This window comes from Notolepis coatsorum (assembly GCF_963971535.1).
Source record: "Notolepis coatsorum genome assembly, chromosome: 3".
NCBI lineage: Eukaryota > Metazoa > Chordata > Actinopteri > Aulopiformes > Paralepididae > Notolepis > Notolepis coatsorum.
Window position 1 is genome coordinate 28,791,090 of NC_140167.1, and position 20,009 is coordinate 28,811,098.

Genomic DNA, 20,009 nt, shown 5'->3' on the forward strand with positions numbered 1-20,009 from the left:
TCCATTGTACACATGACAAGTCATTATTGATTGGATTAAATTAACTATCATCATATAAAGTGGACCGTTTAGACTGTCACTAAAGCATTGTGATCAGAATGTGGTCTCCTCTCTGCAGGATTACCTTATCAACATCCTACTGCAAACAGCCAGGAACGAGCACTGTGAAGGAGCCAGGTCTGTATGAGGGAGGGGGGGGGGGGGGATTCTTATATGTATTTCTGAAGGTGAAAAATTAAACATTAACATTTTAATTAATTTAAATGTAATGTATGTTAAATTATATAATGAATTTATGAACATAAACGCTGTGAACCAGTAACGAAGGTTATCCTATAACCCTAGTTATATGAGTATAGCGAGCGCTCTGCTCTATTGGAACTGTCCCTTTAATCATATGCTATCATGAAAACGTTCAACCACATGCACGCTCCACACCTGCCTGGCCACGCCCACATCCGCTCACACATAAGCGGGGCCATGGCCATACTACCAGCTCCTTCCCTACTTTCACCACCTGGAAGTACGTGTAGAGCACCTCTTCAAGTTCAGTGCTTAAAGTAGTTAGTATAGTTATATGAGCTGTGTTGGTATTGTCTTTTGTTTTTCCCTCTCTCACTAATTTACGGGAGAAAGAAAGGATAATGTCGTCACCACCGGAGAGTCTAGAGCAGTGTTTCTCAACTGGTGGGTCGCGACCCAAAAGTGGGTCGCGGGGCCATTTTGAGTGGGTCGCGGATGTGTAAAAAAATATTATAATAATAATAATAATAATTTTTTTATTTAATTTTTTTTAATTGCACTACCTATCTTTGTGAAAGTGGCTTCTCAGCTCTGGTCCAGCTGAAGACAAAGCATAGGAACAGATTGGACATTGAGCATGACCTCAGAGTTGCTTTGTCACCCCAGACTTTGAGCAAACAACATCCCCAGTTATCCCATTAGTTCCCTGAGATGTTAAGCTAAGAAGTCTGCTAAGAAGGATATATTATTTATTATTATTATTATTTTATTTCATTGTGTTTTTAGCCCTAGTTGCACTTTTTTTGCAACCCCAGTTATCCCATTAGTTCCCCCAAACTTAGGTCTGTTATGTTAAGCTAAGAAATCTGCTAAGAAGCATATTATTTATTATTATTTAATTTCATTGGGTTTTTGGCCTAGTTGCACTTGTGTTGCACTTTTTTTTTGTTTATTTCATGTTGTTAACAGTGCATGAAAGATTGCGTATTACTGCAAAAAATATTGAAATAAATCATAGTGGTTCAAAAAAATTGGGTCGCGACTTAATGACTAAGGAAAATGTTGGGTCCCGAGGCTAGACCAGTTGAGAACCACTGGTTTAGAGGATTATTCTGACCTCCACCGGCGCTTCACATTCGGGCTTCCTCGGGGCGTAGTGGGGCTTGCCTGCTCCACGTTTGTGGCAGGCAGGTGAGCCTCAGCGGCGCCCGGAGGAGAGTGCGCGTCGCTGGGCAGTTCCCCCCGCCAGCATTGCTCTCTGGCTGTGCAGCTGGCTACTATTGCCGCGAGAGGCAGTCGGCTGGCCGACGGTCTCTCTGGGTGGGTGGTGTCTTGCGGCGCGGGCTCTCCGTGTCTTATATTACTGACTGTTGATTGTCACATCCTGGTTGGACGTACACAATCTCGTTGCACTGTCTTGTACTGTGTAATGACAATAAAGTTAATCTAATATATATTTATTCTCACCGTATATATATTTATCCACACCTGTCTGTACATACCTGCACATAATCCTTTTACATATCTGTAGATTATTATATCTATATCTACTGTACATATCCCTTACCTACTCTTACTAGTTACACTGCTGGCCAGTATGACTTACTACCATACTGTCTTTATACCTGTATCACTGTACATATTAATATTACAACTCTGTACATACATCTGATTCCCACTACACTACACACTTTAATTGCTTTTGCACGTTGGTTGGATGCCAAACCTCTTCTCATTGTACTATACTTGTGCTGTATAATGACAATAAATTTTAATCTGATCTAATAGTCATATTTGGTTCACAAAGCTGCATCAATTACTGTATATTAATAATATCTTAATGCTTGTTTGTTTGTCTGCCATTATTGTTTTGCTACGTCATGTTAACTCAGGTGCATAGCCGTGTGCAGCCTGGGTCTCTGGGTGTGTGAAGAACTGATGCAGAAGCACATCCATCATCAGGTTAAAGATGCCATCAACGTCCTGGGAGTAACACTAAAGGTCAGTGGCCAGTGGTTAGCCAGCCCTGTTGACTCACAGCAAAATGGTCCTGGGTTTGAACCCCACTTGGGGGGCTTTCTGTGAGGAGTTTGCATGTTCTCCTCATGTTCGTGTGGGTTTCCTTTGGGTACTCAAGGTTTTCTCCCACGTCATAAAACACATTCCCTAAGATTAAGGCCATGTCCAGACGAAACCGATTTCGTATCGTATGCACCTTTCATCCACACGGAACTGCGTTCTGGGAGCCTGAAAATGCAATTTTCTGAGACCGGGTCCCAGAGTGGGGAAATCTGAAGACGCCCCCCTTGCGTCGCCGTCTTTACAAGCCTATACGCGGATTTTCCTGAACCGATGAGGCGATAGCCCACCTCTCCCTTAACCCGCATGTGCAAACTCAGCCAACATCACAACAACAATGGCATTGTACAGAGTAGTTGCGTTCGTGTTACAGAAGCTATTGAGCTTGATCAGGCTTTACAGCTAAATGTACTGCCACCGTCGACAACAGATTGACATCTCCCTTAATCCACATGCAAACCCAGCCAACAAAAAATAAACATGATACATAATGTCTTATATGTCCAGATATGTCCTGGCTAGAAGTTTTTATTAAACACCGGGAGGCTACTGTGATTAATAAATACACATAGCAGGCCTTTTTCTGAAAACCCAAATAAGCTAAGTAGCCAAGCACATAGACTGTTCCATAGCATACGCCTTCAGTTGATCATGACAAATCCTCTCTTACCTTGACGATTAAAAAGCCTCCATAATTTAGTAAATAGTAGTGCTGTCAGGCGATTAAAAAAATGTATCTAATTAATGACAGGATTTGTAATTAATTAATCTAATTAATCACATTTTAATCGCATAACCATTTTAGGCCTGATATTTTATATTCTATAATAATATAGAATATTATTAGGGGCAGCGGTGGCCTAATGGTTAGAGAAGCGGGTTTGTGACCGGAAGGTCGCCGGTTCGATCCCCGGGACCGGCAGGAAAAATCTGCTGCTGAAGTGCCCTTGAGCAAGGCACTTAACCCCCAACTGCTCCAGTGGAGTTGCTCAGTGGCCAATGGTGTCAGACTGTGGTTGTACTGGGCAGCTCCCAGGTATGAATGAAACTGTGTGAATGTGAAGCAGGGCGTAGCTGAAAAAGAGCATCTGTGCTCAGCGAACCTACCCTGGGTAAATAAAGGTTAAACAAACAAACAAATAATCATATTTCAAATTGCATGTGTCCGGATGGCAGAATTCAGTACTGTATCTACAAAACCTTCTGTTTAATCATCTTCCCTTTATTCATTTGCTTAGATTTTTCAGGTCTGGTAAATTTTTGCATGGTGTTATTCACAGTCAAAAAAAAGAATTGAATTGAATTGATATTCTCATTTGGTTCATTACAATTTACTCAAGCCTAGTAACAGACACAGTATTTCTGACACTGGGAATACATTCCCTGAGATCCATAGATGTCCCTAGAATCAGATACCAAGAACATGCAAATGGACCATTTAAAAAAAAGTTTGTAAATGTTTATTCTACGTTATTATGGAATGAATGAGATTTTTTCTTTAATTAAAAAAATTAAATAAAAATGTTTTAATTAATTTTTAGTTAATTTTCATAAAGCGATAATTTGCTGTGTAATTAATTAATCAAATTAACACGATAAACTGACACCCCTAGTAAATAGTATTCCCATGGGCCTGGTGTTGAGATTTTACGATGCCAGCTTGTGATAATTCGTTGTAGCCAGCCAGCTAGCGTTGATGCTATTCAATGCTATCAACATTAGCACTAGCATACCCAACTAACGTGAATGCCATTCAGAATTTATTAACATAGCTACAACACACAGTAACGTTAATGCAATTGCATGCATCATTCATTCTTTACAATACACGGGTGGAGCTAGTCGAAAGGACTGGACACAGAGACAAGTTAAACATCAATCAATTAATTGTATACAACAGGTAGTTCTAGCTGCCTCCGACCGCACCACAGGGCTATTATATTATACGACTTTGACGCGCTCTCTCTCTCTCTCCTGCCGATTAAAATCAGCAGCTCTTCCTCCTCCTCATCACCGGCTGCCTGTGAAGCTGCATTTGCGCCGCGGTGTGTGTTTCTCCTATCTGTTGGAAACTAGCGTGAGCTCAAAAGCACAGAACCGGACGGCACAAATTGTTCAACCAAAACAATGATAACACTTCCGGTCGGGGGGTTTCAAAATAAAAGAGCGACGTCTAAAGCAGGAAAGACATTTATTTAGTAAATTTGTGGCACGTACTTATTTCTCGAGCCGATTTCGTTTTTACGGAAACCTTTTTTTAAATGAAAACTAAATGAAGACTAAAAAGATCCAAAAAAATCGGCTGGACAAGGCCTAAGGCACATTAGAACTGGAGTTGGCCTTTGATTACGGCTGCCCGCTGCTCGTAAATAGTTAGGATAGTTTAAATGCAGAGGATATCTTCCTGGAATGTGTAAAATACTCCACAGCGGCTGTTGGATTCATCAATGTCATTGTTCTCCTAGCCCAATAGAATTTTGGTCTGGAACAGTGTGTCTGGTTGTTTACCTGCCAAGATGTCTGTCTTACTAGCCACAGGCAACATTTTCCAGCATATAACTGGTGGCTGGTGTTAATACTTTCCCATCCCGATTGCACAAAATGCGACTTTGAATAAAAACAAAATCCGCTCAATTACATATACAGCACGTTATATAACTTTTTCCAAATATGACGGAACATTGTTTTTGTGCACTGAGTCGATATTATTATAACTGTCTCAGCGGCTTCCAGCAGCAGTAGCTGTTCTTTGAATGAGTCTATGTACAGTAATGTGTGTTTTCACCTATATGCTCTATAGTGCTTAGATCAACCAAAATGATAGTTGATTGCATAAAAGGACTGCAGAGCAATTTCACTGTACAGTGGGGGGGGGGGGGGGTGCTAGCGGCTAGAAAAAGGTATTTGAGGAGGTGCCGTAATTTCCAGACTGCTCGCACTCTCAGTTGATGCAGGCAAATTTAAGCAGCTACATCTCCCTGCTTCCTGCTCTGGCAGCCCCCCCCCCCCCCCCATAATGGAGCAGTAATCACTACCCTGCACAACTTCACACACAGACTGGGCCAGCCCAGAATAGAGGGTGTGCGGGGGGTGGGGGTGGTGGTGGTGGTGGAGAGTGGCACTGAGAGGTTTCTTTTTTCTAAAAGCAGGTGGTGAACTCTCAGGGCCCCTTTCTGTGTTTGGCCATTTCTGCACATTGTCTGCCCCCCCCCCCCTCCTCCACATTGTCTGCCCCCCCCCCCCCCCCCCCCTCCACATTGTCTGCCCTGGTTACATGTCGAGAGCCATTCAAACGGAAATAAATGGGAAATTCAATTTTCGTGTAAAAAAAAAAAGAAGAAGAAAAAAAAGAAAATTTTGAATCACTGAAGAAATCCATATTTGAGCGAAAATTGTCACACAACTGTCGTCGAGACGCGAAAAAAAATGAGTCTTGAGTTTTGAAGTGGAAAGGAAATTATGTTGATTATCTGGACAGTGAGTGGAGAGGAAATCGGAGAGGAAAATTACTCCTTTGCATATTTTGGGTGCCAAGCAACGCGCCTCTGAACCTTCTCCTTCCCGTCTCGTGCTTAGCGCTTGTCCCGGGCATCTCGAGCCCCCATTCAGCCGGCTCCTCTGTGTGTATCTGTCCCCTAACCGGTTCTCTCCTCCCCCTCACCGGCGTGTCCAGTTTGGGAACAAGGCGGTGGCTCAGGTAGCCTGCGACCTATTCCAGCTGCTCATCTCCCACTGGGAACACCTGCAGAGGCTGGAGCGCACGCTGCCCAAGAAGATCATCGAGGTGGGGAAACACGCACGTTTTGAATTCCGAATCCAATGATATAATTATACGGTGGTGGAAAGTAACTGAGTTTTTTCTCAAGTACTGTACTTGAGTATAATTCCGAGCTACAGTACTCATACTTTACGTGGGTATTTACATTTTAGGGAACTTTGTGCTTTTACTCCACTACATTTATCTGTCCCCATCAGTTACTTGTTACTTTGAAGAAAAGGTTTTTGCATAGAAAACATGGCAAAAATGTATGAAGATTATATACTTTCACATTTGAAGCCTGTCAACTTCAAGAGGACGTAATCAGAGCAGCATAACTGGACCACACACCACTTTAACATAACCTATAGAGGTCAACAAATCAAGGATTGTAATGCTCCCAAGTAGGGATGCTCCGATATTGATATCGGATATCGGCCCCGATATGACTAAAATAGCTGGATCGGGTATACATTTTTTTTAAAGATATCGGAATTCTTTTTTTATATATAATATAATAATAAATTAAATAATAAATACCAATTCAGTACATTTATATCTGTGTTAATTTGTTACATTTTGTTTCACTAAGTTAGAAAAGTAATGTTTTAAGTCAAGCCTGATGTTGCCTTGCACAAAAGAATGATCCCAGTCCCTTCCACACAGTGAGGCATACAGTTTATTATATCGGTATCAGGACTGAAAAAGTCGGATCGGTGCATCCCTACTCCCAAGCACTGCAATACACAGACATCATGTAGAATGCATACTTTTACTTTAGATACTTGAGTACATTCATTAGCAAATACTTCTGGAGGATTTTAACTTTTACCAGAGTACTCATTTATCTGGGTATTTCTACTTATAACAAGGAACTGTGTACTTCTTCCACCACTGTAATTATTATACATTACATACATATGTATAAGATCCTCATATTCCATAGGTTCCACAACTAAACAAACACACACACTAGGGCCATCAATTAAACCTTAGAATACCATTCCAATATGAATAGGCTAAAATGGGGCGATTAAAATTAACGATACAATTTACATATTATTACAGCATCAAAGTAGCCATAAAATACTTACAATTAACAAGTTTATTGTGTGTTGTATTTGCTATTATGGGTAGTGCCAACTATCATTAGGCACTGGGCTATGCTTTGTAACACTCATTTATTGGCTTGTACAGGCAAATTTTTCCACAATCATGCAAAAGGAATAAGAACCAGTGATGCATTTTCAGCTCACCTCATAATAACGTTTATTTGTTTATTTACAATTGACTGGGAGTTCATAGATATTTTTCAAATTTGAATATCGAAATTCAGCCCGAACACACACACACACACACACACACACACACACACACACACACACACACACACACACACACACACACACACACACACACACTCACTCACACACACACAAGGATGATTCAATTCTGTGCTTTATAAAGTCCTGAGAGATTTAAACACACACACGCACACAGGGCATCTTGTGGCATCCCCTTCAATTATAACACACTCGACCCCGACCTCACCTCAGGATACCAGCGTGTCATCAAGTATCTTTCTCCTTTCATCCTTTCTTTTTTAATTTTCCACCCTCAACCCATCCCCCGCCCCCCCATATGCAGATCTTCGTGGCCACAATAGCCTTCCTGTTGCCGAGCGCCGAGCACTCAACGGTGGAGGCTGACAAAAAGGTATGCGGTGGAAGTAGAAGGAGCATGAAATGGCTAAGGAGTGAGAGGACCCTCTCTGCTCTCTGTGGAGGTGGAGGAGTGAGAGGACCCTCTCTGTGGAGGTGGAGGAGTGAGAGGACCCTCTCTGCTCTCTGTGGAGGTGGAGGAGTGAGAGGACCCTCTCTGTGGAGGTGGAGGAGTGAGAGGACCTCTCTGTGGAGGTGGAGGAGTGAGAGGACCCTCTCTGTGGAGGTGGAGGAGTGAGAGGACCCTCTGCTCTCTGTGGAGGTGGAGGAGTGAGAGGACCCTCTGCTCTCTGTGGAGGTGGAGGAGTGAGAGGACCCTCTGCTCTCTGTGGAGGTGGAGGAGTGAGAGAACCCTCTGCTCTCTGTGGAGGTGGAGGAGTGAGAGGACCCTCTGCTCTCTGTGGAGGTGGAGGAGTGAGAGGACCCTCTGCTCTCTGTGGAGGTGGAGGAGTGAGAGGACCCTCTCTGTGGAGGAGTGAGAGGACCCTCTGCTCTCTGTGGAGGTGGAGGAGTGAGAGGACCCTCTCTATGGAGGAGTGAGAGGACCCTCTGCTCTCTGTGGATGTGGAGGAGTGAGAGGACCCTCTGCTCTCTGTGGAGGTGGAGGAGTGAGAGGACCCTCTGCTCTCTGTGGAGGTGGAGGAGTGAGAGGACCCTCTCTGTGGAGGAGTGAGAGGACCCTCTCTGCTCTCTGTGGAGGTGGAGGAGTGAGAGGACCCTCTCTGCTCTCTGTGGAGGTGGAGGAGTGAGAGGACCCTCTCTGCTCTCTGTGGAGGTGGAGGAGTGAGAGGACCCTCTCTGCTCTCTGTGGAGGTGGAGGAGTGAGAGGACCCTTTCTGTGGAGGTGGAGGAGTGAGAGCACTCTGTGGAGGAGTGAGAGGACTCTGGAGGAGTGAGAGCACTCTCTGTGGAGGTGGATGAGTGAGAGCACTCTCTGTGGATGAGTGAGAGGACTCTGTGGAGGAGTGAGAGCACTCTGTGGAGGAGTGAGAGCACTCTCTGTGGAGGTGGAGGAGTGAGAGCACTCTCTGTGGAAGAGTGAGAGGACTCTGTGGAGGAGTGAGAGCACTCTGGAGGTGGAGGAGTGAGAGAACTCTGTGGAGGTGGATGAGTGAGAGCACTCTGCAGCTCTATTTATGTGGAGGCTTATGCTCTCCTTATTTCTTTCTGTCCTTAACTCATTCCCCGCCAACAATGATTATACGAGTATACTCGTTATTTGATCGTTTTTACCTTTTTTTTCGATTTTAATATTCTATTCAATGTCACCGACCTGTATGTTGCCGTTAAAAGGCATACCGGACTATCGAATTCTGGTCCGAAAGTCCGGACCAAACAGCCCCTGTGTGAAAGCGACCTTATATTCACCACGGGATAACGCGTGAACGTATGCATGACATTTTTTTCTCTTTTTTGCATCTTGGACAGAAGAAAGTCAGTGTCAAATTACTATAGTATTGTCTCCATAGCTATAATATAGAATATATATATAGCTCTACAAACAAGGTGACTCACTCCTATCTTTAAAGCGTGGCATAGCTACAACGGGACCCGGCTAATCCCTGGAGCAGAATGAGTTAAAAACTCTCTCTCTCTCTCCTCTCTCTCTCTCTCTCTCTCTCTCTCTCTCTCTCTCTCTCTCTCTCTCTCTCTCTCTCGCTCTCGCTCTCGCTCGCTCTCTCTCTCTCTCTGGGTTGATACAAGGTAGTTGTCTTGTCAGTCCAGCTCTCTGGACTACACTGTATTTAATTTAGTCTGTTTCATGGTTGTTAGATGGTGATTGTTTTTTTTATATAGAAGTACCCCCCCTTACACACTCTCTCCCTCTTCGTCTCTCTCCCTCTCCCTCTTCCTCTCTCTCTCTCTCTCTCTCTCTCTCTCTCTCTCTCTCTCTCCTCTCTCTCTCTCTCTCTCTCTCTCCCTCTCCCTCCTCTCAGTTGATGGTGTCTCTGCTGCTGTGTCTGTTGGACTGGTGCATGGCGGTGCCTCTCAGCCTGCTGCTGGAGCCCATCACCATGCCCGTGCTGGAGGACCCTGTGTCTCACAAGGCCCCACTGCTGGACTACATCTACAGGGTGGGTAACCCACGACCATGACCCCTACATCCCCCCCCCCGGCGCACAGCCTGACCCCAGCCAGACCCAAGGGTTTTTCACCTCCAGCGTGACCCCATGAATAAGGCCCCGTTTAGCGCCGAAGTGACACCAGCAGCTACCTGAATAGGTCACCCGGTGGTCGGCATTCAGCCATCAAGAATCACCCCTTGGAATTAGCTAAGAGCACATCTCGCATTTAATTCTGAAACGAGCAAACCGCCACCCGTTCTTTTTTAGTGTTTAAGACTATTGCTCTGCATTTGTGCTTTCAGTTCCTCTTAAGCCCTCACTTTGTTTATGACCTGACCTCGAGGAAGAGGGCCGGAGCTTCCAGGGTTAAATGAAGGAGGTATTATTCATTGGCGCCTTCCCGGGCAGATGCGGTCAACGGCAGAGCTTTGTAAGGATGTCACCCCTGATAAGAAATGGTGAAATTATTCAAACGGGAGCCCTTTGTCCACTCAGATAAGCTCGGGCCGTAAAGACCCGTCCCCGAGATTTGAATTGAATATGTCTTAATATGAGAGAGACTGCAGCTGCTATGAAAGAAAAAAGACAATTATCGTGATTGGTTGTCCAGTAGGCGCACAAAAGATATGACGCCTCCGCTTTTAATGGGGAATAATTTATGATGTGCTGCGGGTGCAGAGGTGTGACGGTATCGATGAGATATGACGCGCGGGTGATATCGCCATCGTCTTCCGCGTAAATAGGCTAGCTGCGGTTATTGTCGTCACCGGGTGGACTGTAGCTAATGGGGAAACGTTTCTAAAATCATTCTAAAGTCAATCCATCCCTTGACAGAATGTGTCAGCAGAGATGGAGGGGGGATTTGCTTTACAAGAATCGTCTTCTCTACTTTTAACGAATAAGTTTTTTTATATGAAAACTTATTTTTTTTTATATCATATAAATATTTCCTTTACTGCAAAGTCCACAAAGAGCAGATTATGCACAATCCATGTGCACACACTCATGAATAAAGATGGCGTGCTTTGCATCTTGGCATCAAGACTGGAACTTGTGTGTTTGTGTACGTGTGCGTATGTTTGCATGCGCGTGTGCGTGCGCGTGCTTGTGTGTGTTTTGTGTGTGTTTGGTGACCAGCAGCGTGAGGCGGCTTGCTGTAAAAGGCATGATTGCACTGATCTTATTGGTTCACTGGAGCTCCACTCAGCCTTCTCCATCTGCTGTCCCCGCCTGCCTCAGCAGCCAGCTGCACCCCCCCTGCCTGTGCGTGTGTGTGCGTGCGCGTGTGTGTGTGTGTGTGTGTGTTGACGTATGTACATACATGCACATGTTTTCTTGCATGTTATATGCATGTTGTGTATATGAGTGTTTGTGCACATGTGCCTATTAGGATCACTATACTGGCCCTCTGTTTACTTTTGTCCTTGTTTGATGTGTGTACACGCACACGCTTCCATCCATATGTGGCCCTCTATCTACAGTATGTTTGTTCCACTGTGTATTACCTTTCAGGAACTGTTGCTATGCGAAATACGGCCACTTAGTCGTCAAGCAGAGCCAAGGGTGTTTCCCCCCCCCTCTCTCCCTCTCTCTCTCCTCTCTCTCTCTCCTCTCTCTCTCTCTCTCTCTCTCTCTCTCTCTCTCTCTGTCTCCTCCCCCTTTTCTCTCTATCATTCTCTCTCTTTTCCTTTCTCTCTCTGTCCTTTCCTCCCTCGCTCTCTTTTCTCTCTCTTTCTCTGCCCCTTTCTCTTTCCTCTCCTCTCTCTCTCTCTCTGCCTTTCTTTTCTCTCTCTCTCTCTCTCTCTCTCTCTCTCTCTCTCTCTCTCTCTCTCTCTCTCTCTCTCTCTCTCTCTCTCTCTCTCTCTCTCTCTCTCTCTCTCTCTCTCTCTCTCTCTCTCTCTCTCTCTCTCTCTCTCTCTCTCTCTCTCTCTCTCTCTCCACGGAAGAGTCTCTTTGGGGCTTTGGTGTGGCAGCTGTTTGGTTGTGGTCTTTTCAGCATCAAGCCTCTAATCCGTCCCCCATGTACCCAGAGGACTGCATGCTAGAAGCTCCACATACTGTCTGCATTGCCCCACACGACAATACTGTTGCCTCTCTGTGCGTCTCTCAGCCGTGTGTGTGTGTGTGTGTGTGTGTGTGTGTGTGTGGAATGGGATTAGCTTTGCATGGCCTTAACCAAGTCGTCCCACTTCAAGTGAGAGGCCCCCCCCCCACATAATGCCACGCATACCCGCCCCCACCCTGCCCCAAAACAACAACCCAGATACAGGTGTGTGCACATGGTGTTTCTGTATGTTAGCGGCTGTGTGTGTTGTCGTCTGAGCGGAGAGGTTTGCGGTGGGGGTGGAGAGCGCGGATAAAGTCTTAATTAAATCAAACAGAGTAAACCTGCCCAATGGCTGTAATCAACTGCCCCAGCGCGCCTCATCTAGGCCCTGCCAACGGATGCTGCGCCATCTGTTATGCAGATCGATACACTCGCACATCACAGGAGAAATGGATTAGTGGCAATAAAGACCCTCTTCTCCTCCCTCCCTCTCTCCCTCCATCCCTCCCTCCCTCCACTCACTGGCTCATGATGGTAAATAGAGCGTATATTCCCCTCCCTGTGCTCTTGGCTCATCCCGCAACAGGCCGCGCCGCCATGCAGAGGAATCACTGTTGCCTCGTTTCACCGGACACCTTTGCATCCGATACTAAGGGTGGTCTGATCTGTATCCATGCAGATGCTTGTGATTTCAGGTTTTGGTCTGTTTAACACTTTCAGCGCCACGCCTGGTTTTCCATTTTACCGCTTGAATGCCACCATCGGCGCCAATGTTAACGTTAATATCGCCTAATCTATGTTTTTTTTTTTTTTTTTGTCTTTTTCCCCCTCCATTTTTCCTCCGATTTTCTCCCATCCCAATGTTAGTCGTATGCCAATTCCCAGTCCCTTCCTGGTCGCTGCGCACTTACCCCCCACAGTCAGATCATCTGGGAGAGTGGAGGCTACCACGTGCTTCCTCCGACACACGTCCAGCCAATCACCGCTTCTTTTCACCTGGCAGCGCGGATTCTCATTGAGAGGGCGTAGCGTGTGGGAGGACCACACTATCCCCCTCACGTCCAATCCGCGCTTAGCAGGCGCCCCGACCGACGACCGAACTGTAGGAGTCGCTGTTTACAACGACCCGGACCCACCCCGCCAGCTTCTCCCACCCTCTGATACAGCCAATTGTATCAGTGCAGACGGCCAGCCAAGCTGGTGACAACCCCGGAGCTGTGAGCTGGATTCGAACAGGCAAATCCAGCTCAGCTCCGGGGCTGGTGACGAACGCAATCTCCGCTCGGCCACCTAACCGCCTACTCCTAATCTATGTTTTAAATTATGGCTATGTGTCTAATCTGCCCATCGCATTATCAAATACTATTTTCCAGTCAGTGCTGTGAAGGCAGATTGTTTTTTTATCGCGTCGTTTCCGTTTCAGAGCAGTTAGAAAAGCCCCCGTTTTGATATAAAAAACAGCTCATTCTGGAGCATTCTATGAAAATCGTCTTTTAGTGGAATATTCCACAACGTTGATATTCATCTGCCTTTTTATGAATCGTTTTCAAATAAACGCTAGATGATCAATATTATACGTGCACGCAAGCACATTACGGCCGCGCACTGATAATCGCTCCGTTGATTTCCTCACAGAGTTTTACAGTGAAACCGAAAGAAGACATTTCACAAAACAGCTTATAACTTCATCAAACTTACTCTGATTATCCTACCACTGATAACATAGAGTCCTTACCTGACATCAGATGGTATCCAACTGGTATATTCCAATTCCTGATCACCATTCGAAAAAATCGATACGTGTATGGATCCAACGCGATACAGTAGAACTCCATGATCCGCGGGGCTCTGAGGCTCCAGAATGAACTCTGGTAACCCCGGCTGGATCAGTGAACTGGAAAATGTGGAGTACCGGATTTTTTTCCCCATTCATTTTCATTGAGTCCATTCCAAAATCACTTATGTCATCTGGGAGACGACAGGGGGCGCTTTTTTCCACAGTGATCGCCGGCGCCCCTCGGCTATACTCGGGTAGGCTCGGGTGATGCAATAATTTTTCAGATCGCAAAAAAAAAAAAAAATCCGAGAAATCTTGTGAGTGGCACGCAACCACCTATAAAAAAACCCGAGAAATCTCGTGAGTGGCACTCAAAGTGTTAAGAGTTTCCTCACAGCAGGTGGGCTCAGGTGCTTATAATATAATAATACACTTTATTTGTATAGCACTTTTCATACAGAAATTGCAGTTCACAGGGCGGCTGGGTGGCGCAGCGGACTAAGCGCTCGTCACCAACGCGAGATACACTGGTCTCGAATCCGGCTGTCAGCGTTGCCTCCGGCTTGGCCGGCCGTCATACTGGCTCAATTGGCAGAGTCAGCGGGAGGGAAGCCGGTGGGGTGGTATTCTGGTCGTTGTAAACAGCGACTCCTACAGGTCGGTCAGGGTGCCTGCACAGCGAGGGAGGGAGATGGTGAGGGTAGTGTGACCTCCCACACGTTACACCTCACCAATGAGAGTCCGCGCTGGCAGGTGAAAAGATGCTGCTGGCTGTCTCCTATGTCTCGGAGGAAGCATCTGATAGACTTCAGGGCTCCCTAGACCGACCAGTGGGGGGCACATGTGAGCAACGACCAGGAAGGCGAGGGGGGAATTGGCATAACGACTAAATTGGGATGGGAGAAAAACACAGAAAAAAAGTGAAGAAAAAGTGAAGAAAAGTGCATTGAGATTTTCAAATTAAATTGCTCTTGCACTATGAATCCAACGGTCTCCCCCTTTCATGACTTTTACTAAAACAACATAGGTACGCATTTGTTTAAAATCATGGGAACAGGGTGAACGGGCCAGCGCCTGTCCTCACATTATTCTCAGTCAATCAGCCTGACATATTTTGCAAAAACAAATAGGCTGGAAATGTTGACACACGTTAGAGACTATAGTAGGCCTACTGATACGCAATATTTGAAACGTGATATGACGGCATATGAAAGTGCTCTTCGTGCTTCTATATGTCTGAGCGAACCACGTGTGGGACAAACTGAGATAGAGACAGCTGCTCATGAAAGTATAAGCAAAGCATAATGACATGAACATTATTCCCATCTATCATATTTGTTAAAAAAAAACTTGCCTGTTGGACACAATGACAACCACTGAATGAAGTGCGAGGCGACGTCTGTTACCTGCGTAAATTCACGTGCCTTGCCTTCCACAAACTGATGCCTGATGCATATAAATCATACAAATAAAAGTATTTTTATCGATAGTGTAATTTTCTGTCGAAGATGAGATAGTATGCAGCATAGACTATATAATAGCTTCACAGTTGGGCTTCAAGGTTTTGACATTGCTTTGCATTGTGTCTCAAACCAATAGAGGGGAAAAATTGGAGTGAATCCGTTTGGTCGTCGCAGTTATACATTTACATTTTGTCATTTAGCTGACGCTTTTAGCCAAAGCGCCTTACAAGTTCTGTATGACAAGTCAGCAGGAAGGGTACACCTCTTTCAGCTGAGTAACAATGTTCATCAAACAGTGTTGAAACTTGGATGCTGCAGTGTTGAGTGTATAGTAGTAGAGACATATTAGTATAGTAGGTAGTAATATAGACAAGGAAGTAGGGCTGTACCGAATGCTTCGAATCTTCGATCATAATGTTGACATTCGAATTCTAAATCAACATTCGAATTTTACATTTTTAATAAAATTTTATTTTTTTATTTTTTTAATCTTTATTTTTTTGTGTGTATTCAATCTGTTTAAAGTAAACCAATGGGGTGGGTTTCTTCACAGTTGCAGTTAAAGATTAGGCTACACTAATATTATACTATAAGGGTGTGTTCACATCTGAAAGTCCAGGAATGTCTGCTCTAAGTTCTTCTTTCCCTCTGCTCTCAAGGTGCTACACTGCTGCGTGTCCGGCTCCAACCTGCACACCCAGCAGAGCCACTATCTGCTCAGCCTGTCCGACCTGTCCACCGACTACGACCCCTTCCTCCTGCTGGGCCACGTCAAGAGCTCCGAGCCCCCGCCCTCCCAGGCCACCGCCGACTTCGGCAACCTGCTCACCGTGGCCGAGGGTAAGGACGAACACCCCCGGGTCTGTGTTTTATCAAGCATCTTAACTCATTGGACGCCAGTCCCCGAGATATGTCGGGTTAACTTGCCATGCGTTGGACGCCAGACCCGAGATATCTCTGGGTTTTGGTCGTTATTTCTTTTATACGATATTTCTATTCATTACAGGCACACAGACTCTGAATCATCCTGAGAATGCCAAAGTGCAATACCGGCCGCATCCTCCCAGGTGGCAGTATCGAGCACCCTTTGAAACCTTATATCTTGGCCTGTGCAACGTTCAAATGTCTCTGGGCGCAGTTTTCTGGGTCGGGCGAGTCGAGCGGTTCTCCCGATTGCATTGAAGCGCGTCAAATCCTGATCCATATGTTGTGGTGGGTTATGTCGTGGACCACATGGAGATCAGATGGACCAGATGGCGATCAAACTATTGGAATATTATTTTTGGAATACTCCCGATCACTGACGTCAATTCTAGCTTGATCGTGCAATGTTTTTATACCGATCCAGCTGATCAGCGTTTTTAGTGTTCAATACGAATTCCGTTACTGGCAATCAAATAATCAGAAACCTATTTTATACATTTGATTTGGGAATAGTAGCGTGTCCAGGCAAGAAACGCCAAAGCTTATAGTAGAATTCACGTATAAGGCTATAACTCAGCCTTTCGGGAATTACCCCAGACCACTCTGAAATTATACTTATATTCACCACGGGATAACGCTCGAACGTATGCATGGAAAAAATTTTCTCTTTCTTGCATCTTGGCCGGAAGAAAGTCACTGTCAAATGACCATAGTATTGTCCCCATAGCTATAATATAGAATATAGATATAGCTCTACAAAGGTGACGCACTCCTATCTTTAAAGCGTGGCATAGCTACAACGGGACCCGTCTAATTCCTGGCGCTGAATGAGTTAATGAGCGGGAGCGCTGATCCGAGACCAGATTTGGTTTGTAAAGTCGTGAGTGAGGTGTACGTGGTTCGTATGACCCGAGCAGTGATCCTAGGTCAGTGCTCCCTACTGGGTGGGCCATGCACACGGTTTACTACCCGCTGTGTGGAAGATTGACCCAGCAGCCAGCAGATAAGCGATGGGACTTTGCGGGTGTGTGGGTGCACGTGTGCTCGTGCACGAGAGACTGAGAGATGAGGGTGAGTGGTCGCTATGACCCGTCAGCCCTCATAGCTTGGCCCCAGATGGCCACGCCTGTTTTTCGCGTTCACATTCTACCCCATTTGGGGCGCCGCTCGCTGTACCTCTAATAGACCGCAGAGGCCCGTGTGTGAGAGGGGGGGTCGCAGGGAAGCGTAAACCTCTAAGTAGCCCATCCATTTGGAACTTCTCCATTAAATGTCAATATCTGTATTAAAAGTACGAGAAGGAAATCAACCAGCGCAGGGAATGGAATGTTTGTGCCCCGGCCCCCGGAGAGAGCGACCATTATGGGGTTTGGATGAAAATGTGTGATGCCATTAGGTAATGTATTTCTCTCTCGCTCTCTTGCTCTCTCGCTCTCTCTCTGAAAAAATACCTTTCAGCCCAAAAAAGTGCACATGTAGTTCATTAAAACAACGTGAAAGGTTTTATCCTTGGCTTTTTGCATGAAAAAAAATAACAATTTTATTTTTATTTTTTTTATGTCTTTGCACCACTGTGCTATTTGGTGCCACAGCTGCAACCAGAGTCTTGGGTAGAAAAACAACAAAACGCTATCAAAAGGGCAAACCAAAGAGCGGCGGGCCTGGCTATATACACCCCCTGCCCCCCCCTTGCTTCATATTGATCAAGTGACATCAAAGGACACATCTCTAATGCAGCTTGGCCCGCTTTCCAAAGAGCTGTCTCCACTTTGATGGGGGATGATGGTATTGATAGCAGTGTCACAATGCAAGAGCGCGTGGTCTTGTCCGTCCGTCCCCCCCCTCGCAGCACTACGGAATAAAGCACGGCATGCCTTTCACTTTGGAGTAAAAACCTGCACATTTACATAAATGCGACTCGCTAAGTAGTGGCCCATTCATCGGCCTGTAAAGACGGTGGTTCTCATTAGCACTCGGCCAGTCTCGGCGCTCGCCCATTGTAAGAAGACTCAATGGCCTTTTCAAACTTGTCTCCCATGATTAGATGCTACCTACTTAGAGGTGTGCCGGCAAAGCCATTGTGAGGAATGGAAAAAGTGTCCCTATTAGTGATTATAAATTAGATTTGGCTTTGTGTGGAAAGGGCTAGAGAAATACTAGCATGCACATGGGGTTTGTTATAGCATGGGGTTGGTTGTCTTTAACCTCTTAGCCATATTTTCTGAAAATTTGCCTAAAAGTACAGGCCCAAGTAAATGGAAGATTTCTCCACTTCTACAAGGACCATTTGCATGTTCCTGGTATCTAGGGACATCTATGGCTCTCTGGGAATGTATCCCCAGTGTCAGAAATATTGTTTATGTTACTATGCTTGAGTAAATTGTAATTAACCAAAGGAGAATAAATTATTATTATTATAATTTTTTTTTAATCTTTGACGATGAATAGTATTCACTATTTGTTTTCCATTGTTGTGAGAAATACCCCACGTTCTGTTTGGGAAGAAACAATCACGTCTTGTTCGTTCAAGGCGTACTTCTGGTGTCACGATAAGGCTGACTTATGTGTGTCTCACCAGACCATTCGAGCGTTTGCACTAGCAGCGAAGGTTAGTGCCACGTTGAAGCGCTGGTGGTCTCAATTTGCTCTGTACACGCTCTAGAAGTTGATTAATTAATAGAAGAAAAATATAACCCCTCAAGGATTCTGTCTGCAGATGGTCACAGTTTCTTTCTCTCTCCTCCAGAGAAGAAGCGTCGGAACATGGAGCTGATCCCCCTGACGGCGCGGATGATTATGACGCACCTGGTGAACCACCTGGGCCACCATCCGCTGAGCGGCGGCCCGGCGCTGCTCCACAGCCTGGTGAGCGAGAACCACGACAACCCCTTCGTGGAGTCGTCGGAGCTCTCCTCCGAGGTCTTCAAGAGCCCCAACCTGCAGCTGTTCGTCTTCAACGACAGCACGCTGGTGTCCTACCTCCAGATCCCCGCGGAGGCCCCTGCCGTTGGACAGCCGCCCCACCCCTCCTCCCAGGTGCGCGTCATCGTCCGCGACATCTCGGGCAAGTACTCGTGGGATGGCGCCGTCCTCTACCGCACCACCCAGGAAGGCTACGGCGGAGGCACTGGGGTTTTCAACGGCATGGACCAGCCCCCCCCCACCGCCACCACCGCTCACAGTAGGAAGCAGCCCCCCTCCCCGACAAAGGTGTCGTCAGAACGCCACTCCTCTGTTTCGGACTCTCTGTCCGGCTGCTGTGAGGAGGAAGAGGAGGAGGAGGAGGAGGATGAGGAAGAGGAGGAGATGGATGTTCTGGACCAGCTGCTGGAGGAACTGGGCCACAGCAGCCCAGAGGTTCTGCCCCACCCGCAGATGAAGCTCAACCAGCCCGCCCTCTCGCCCTGCGGCATGAACCTGGAGCAGGAGGGGGCCATCCTGGAGGCCATCCTCCGTCAGACGCAGCAGGAGGAGGAGCAGGTGAGGAGGTGGGACACTGACGTGAGCGTCCAGGCCGCCTGTCAGAGGGAGCCCGTCCACCAGGAGCCCAAGGCCCCGTTCTACTTCTGCAGGCTGCTGCTCAACGACCTGGGCATGAACTCGTGGGACCGCAGGTAGGCTTCACCATCACAGCTCTGGTCAGAACTCTACTAAGATGTAGAAGAATAGGGGGGGGGACCAGGGGGTTGGTAAAAGGTCATGAAGTGGTCTTCTGCTTGTCCTTCACCATGGGGTCAACAATCTAGTTTTACACTGCCGTTTTACACCTATATGACCCTGGTTATACAAGAGTTATTGATCCTGATCTGTCCCAGGTTGGGGTAGGGTTGGGTCAGGTCCGGTCCCAGGTCGTCATCATTTGTACTGGGTTGTCACATTTTAACATGATCAAGAAGGGTTGTGTGTATATTTGTTATTCAACATGATGCCCA

At 46.2% G+C, this 20,009-nt stretch overlaps 1 protein-coding gene across 4 annotated transcripts in view; it reads left to right on the forward strand.

The window, feature by feature from the left end:
- The window catches only part of ralgapa2 (Ral GTPase activating protein catalytic subunit alpha 2), a 249,713-nt gene that overhangs the window by 151,738 nt on the left and 77,966 nt on the right, over positions 1–20,009 (forward strand). For all 4 annotated transcript variants that reach the window (XM_084310739.1, XM_084310741.1, XM_084310740.1 and 1 more), the window contains 7 exons: positions 119–177; positions 2,136–2,244; positions 5,996–6,106; positions 7,727–7,795; positions 9,738–9,875; positions 15,813–15,993; positions 18,824–19,691. In XM_084310739.1, coding sequence (XP_084166865.1) covers positions 119–177; positions 2,136–2,244; positions 5,996–6,106; positions 7,727–7,795; positions 9,738–9,875; positions 15,813–15,993; positions 18,824–19,691 — 1,535 coding nt within the window. The remainder of the gene's footprint in view (positions 1–118; positions 178–2,135; positions 2,245–5,995; positions 6,107–7,726; positions 7,796–9,737; positions 9,876–15,812; positions 15,994–18,823; positions 19,692–20,009) is intronic.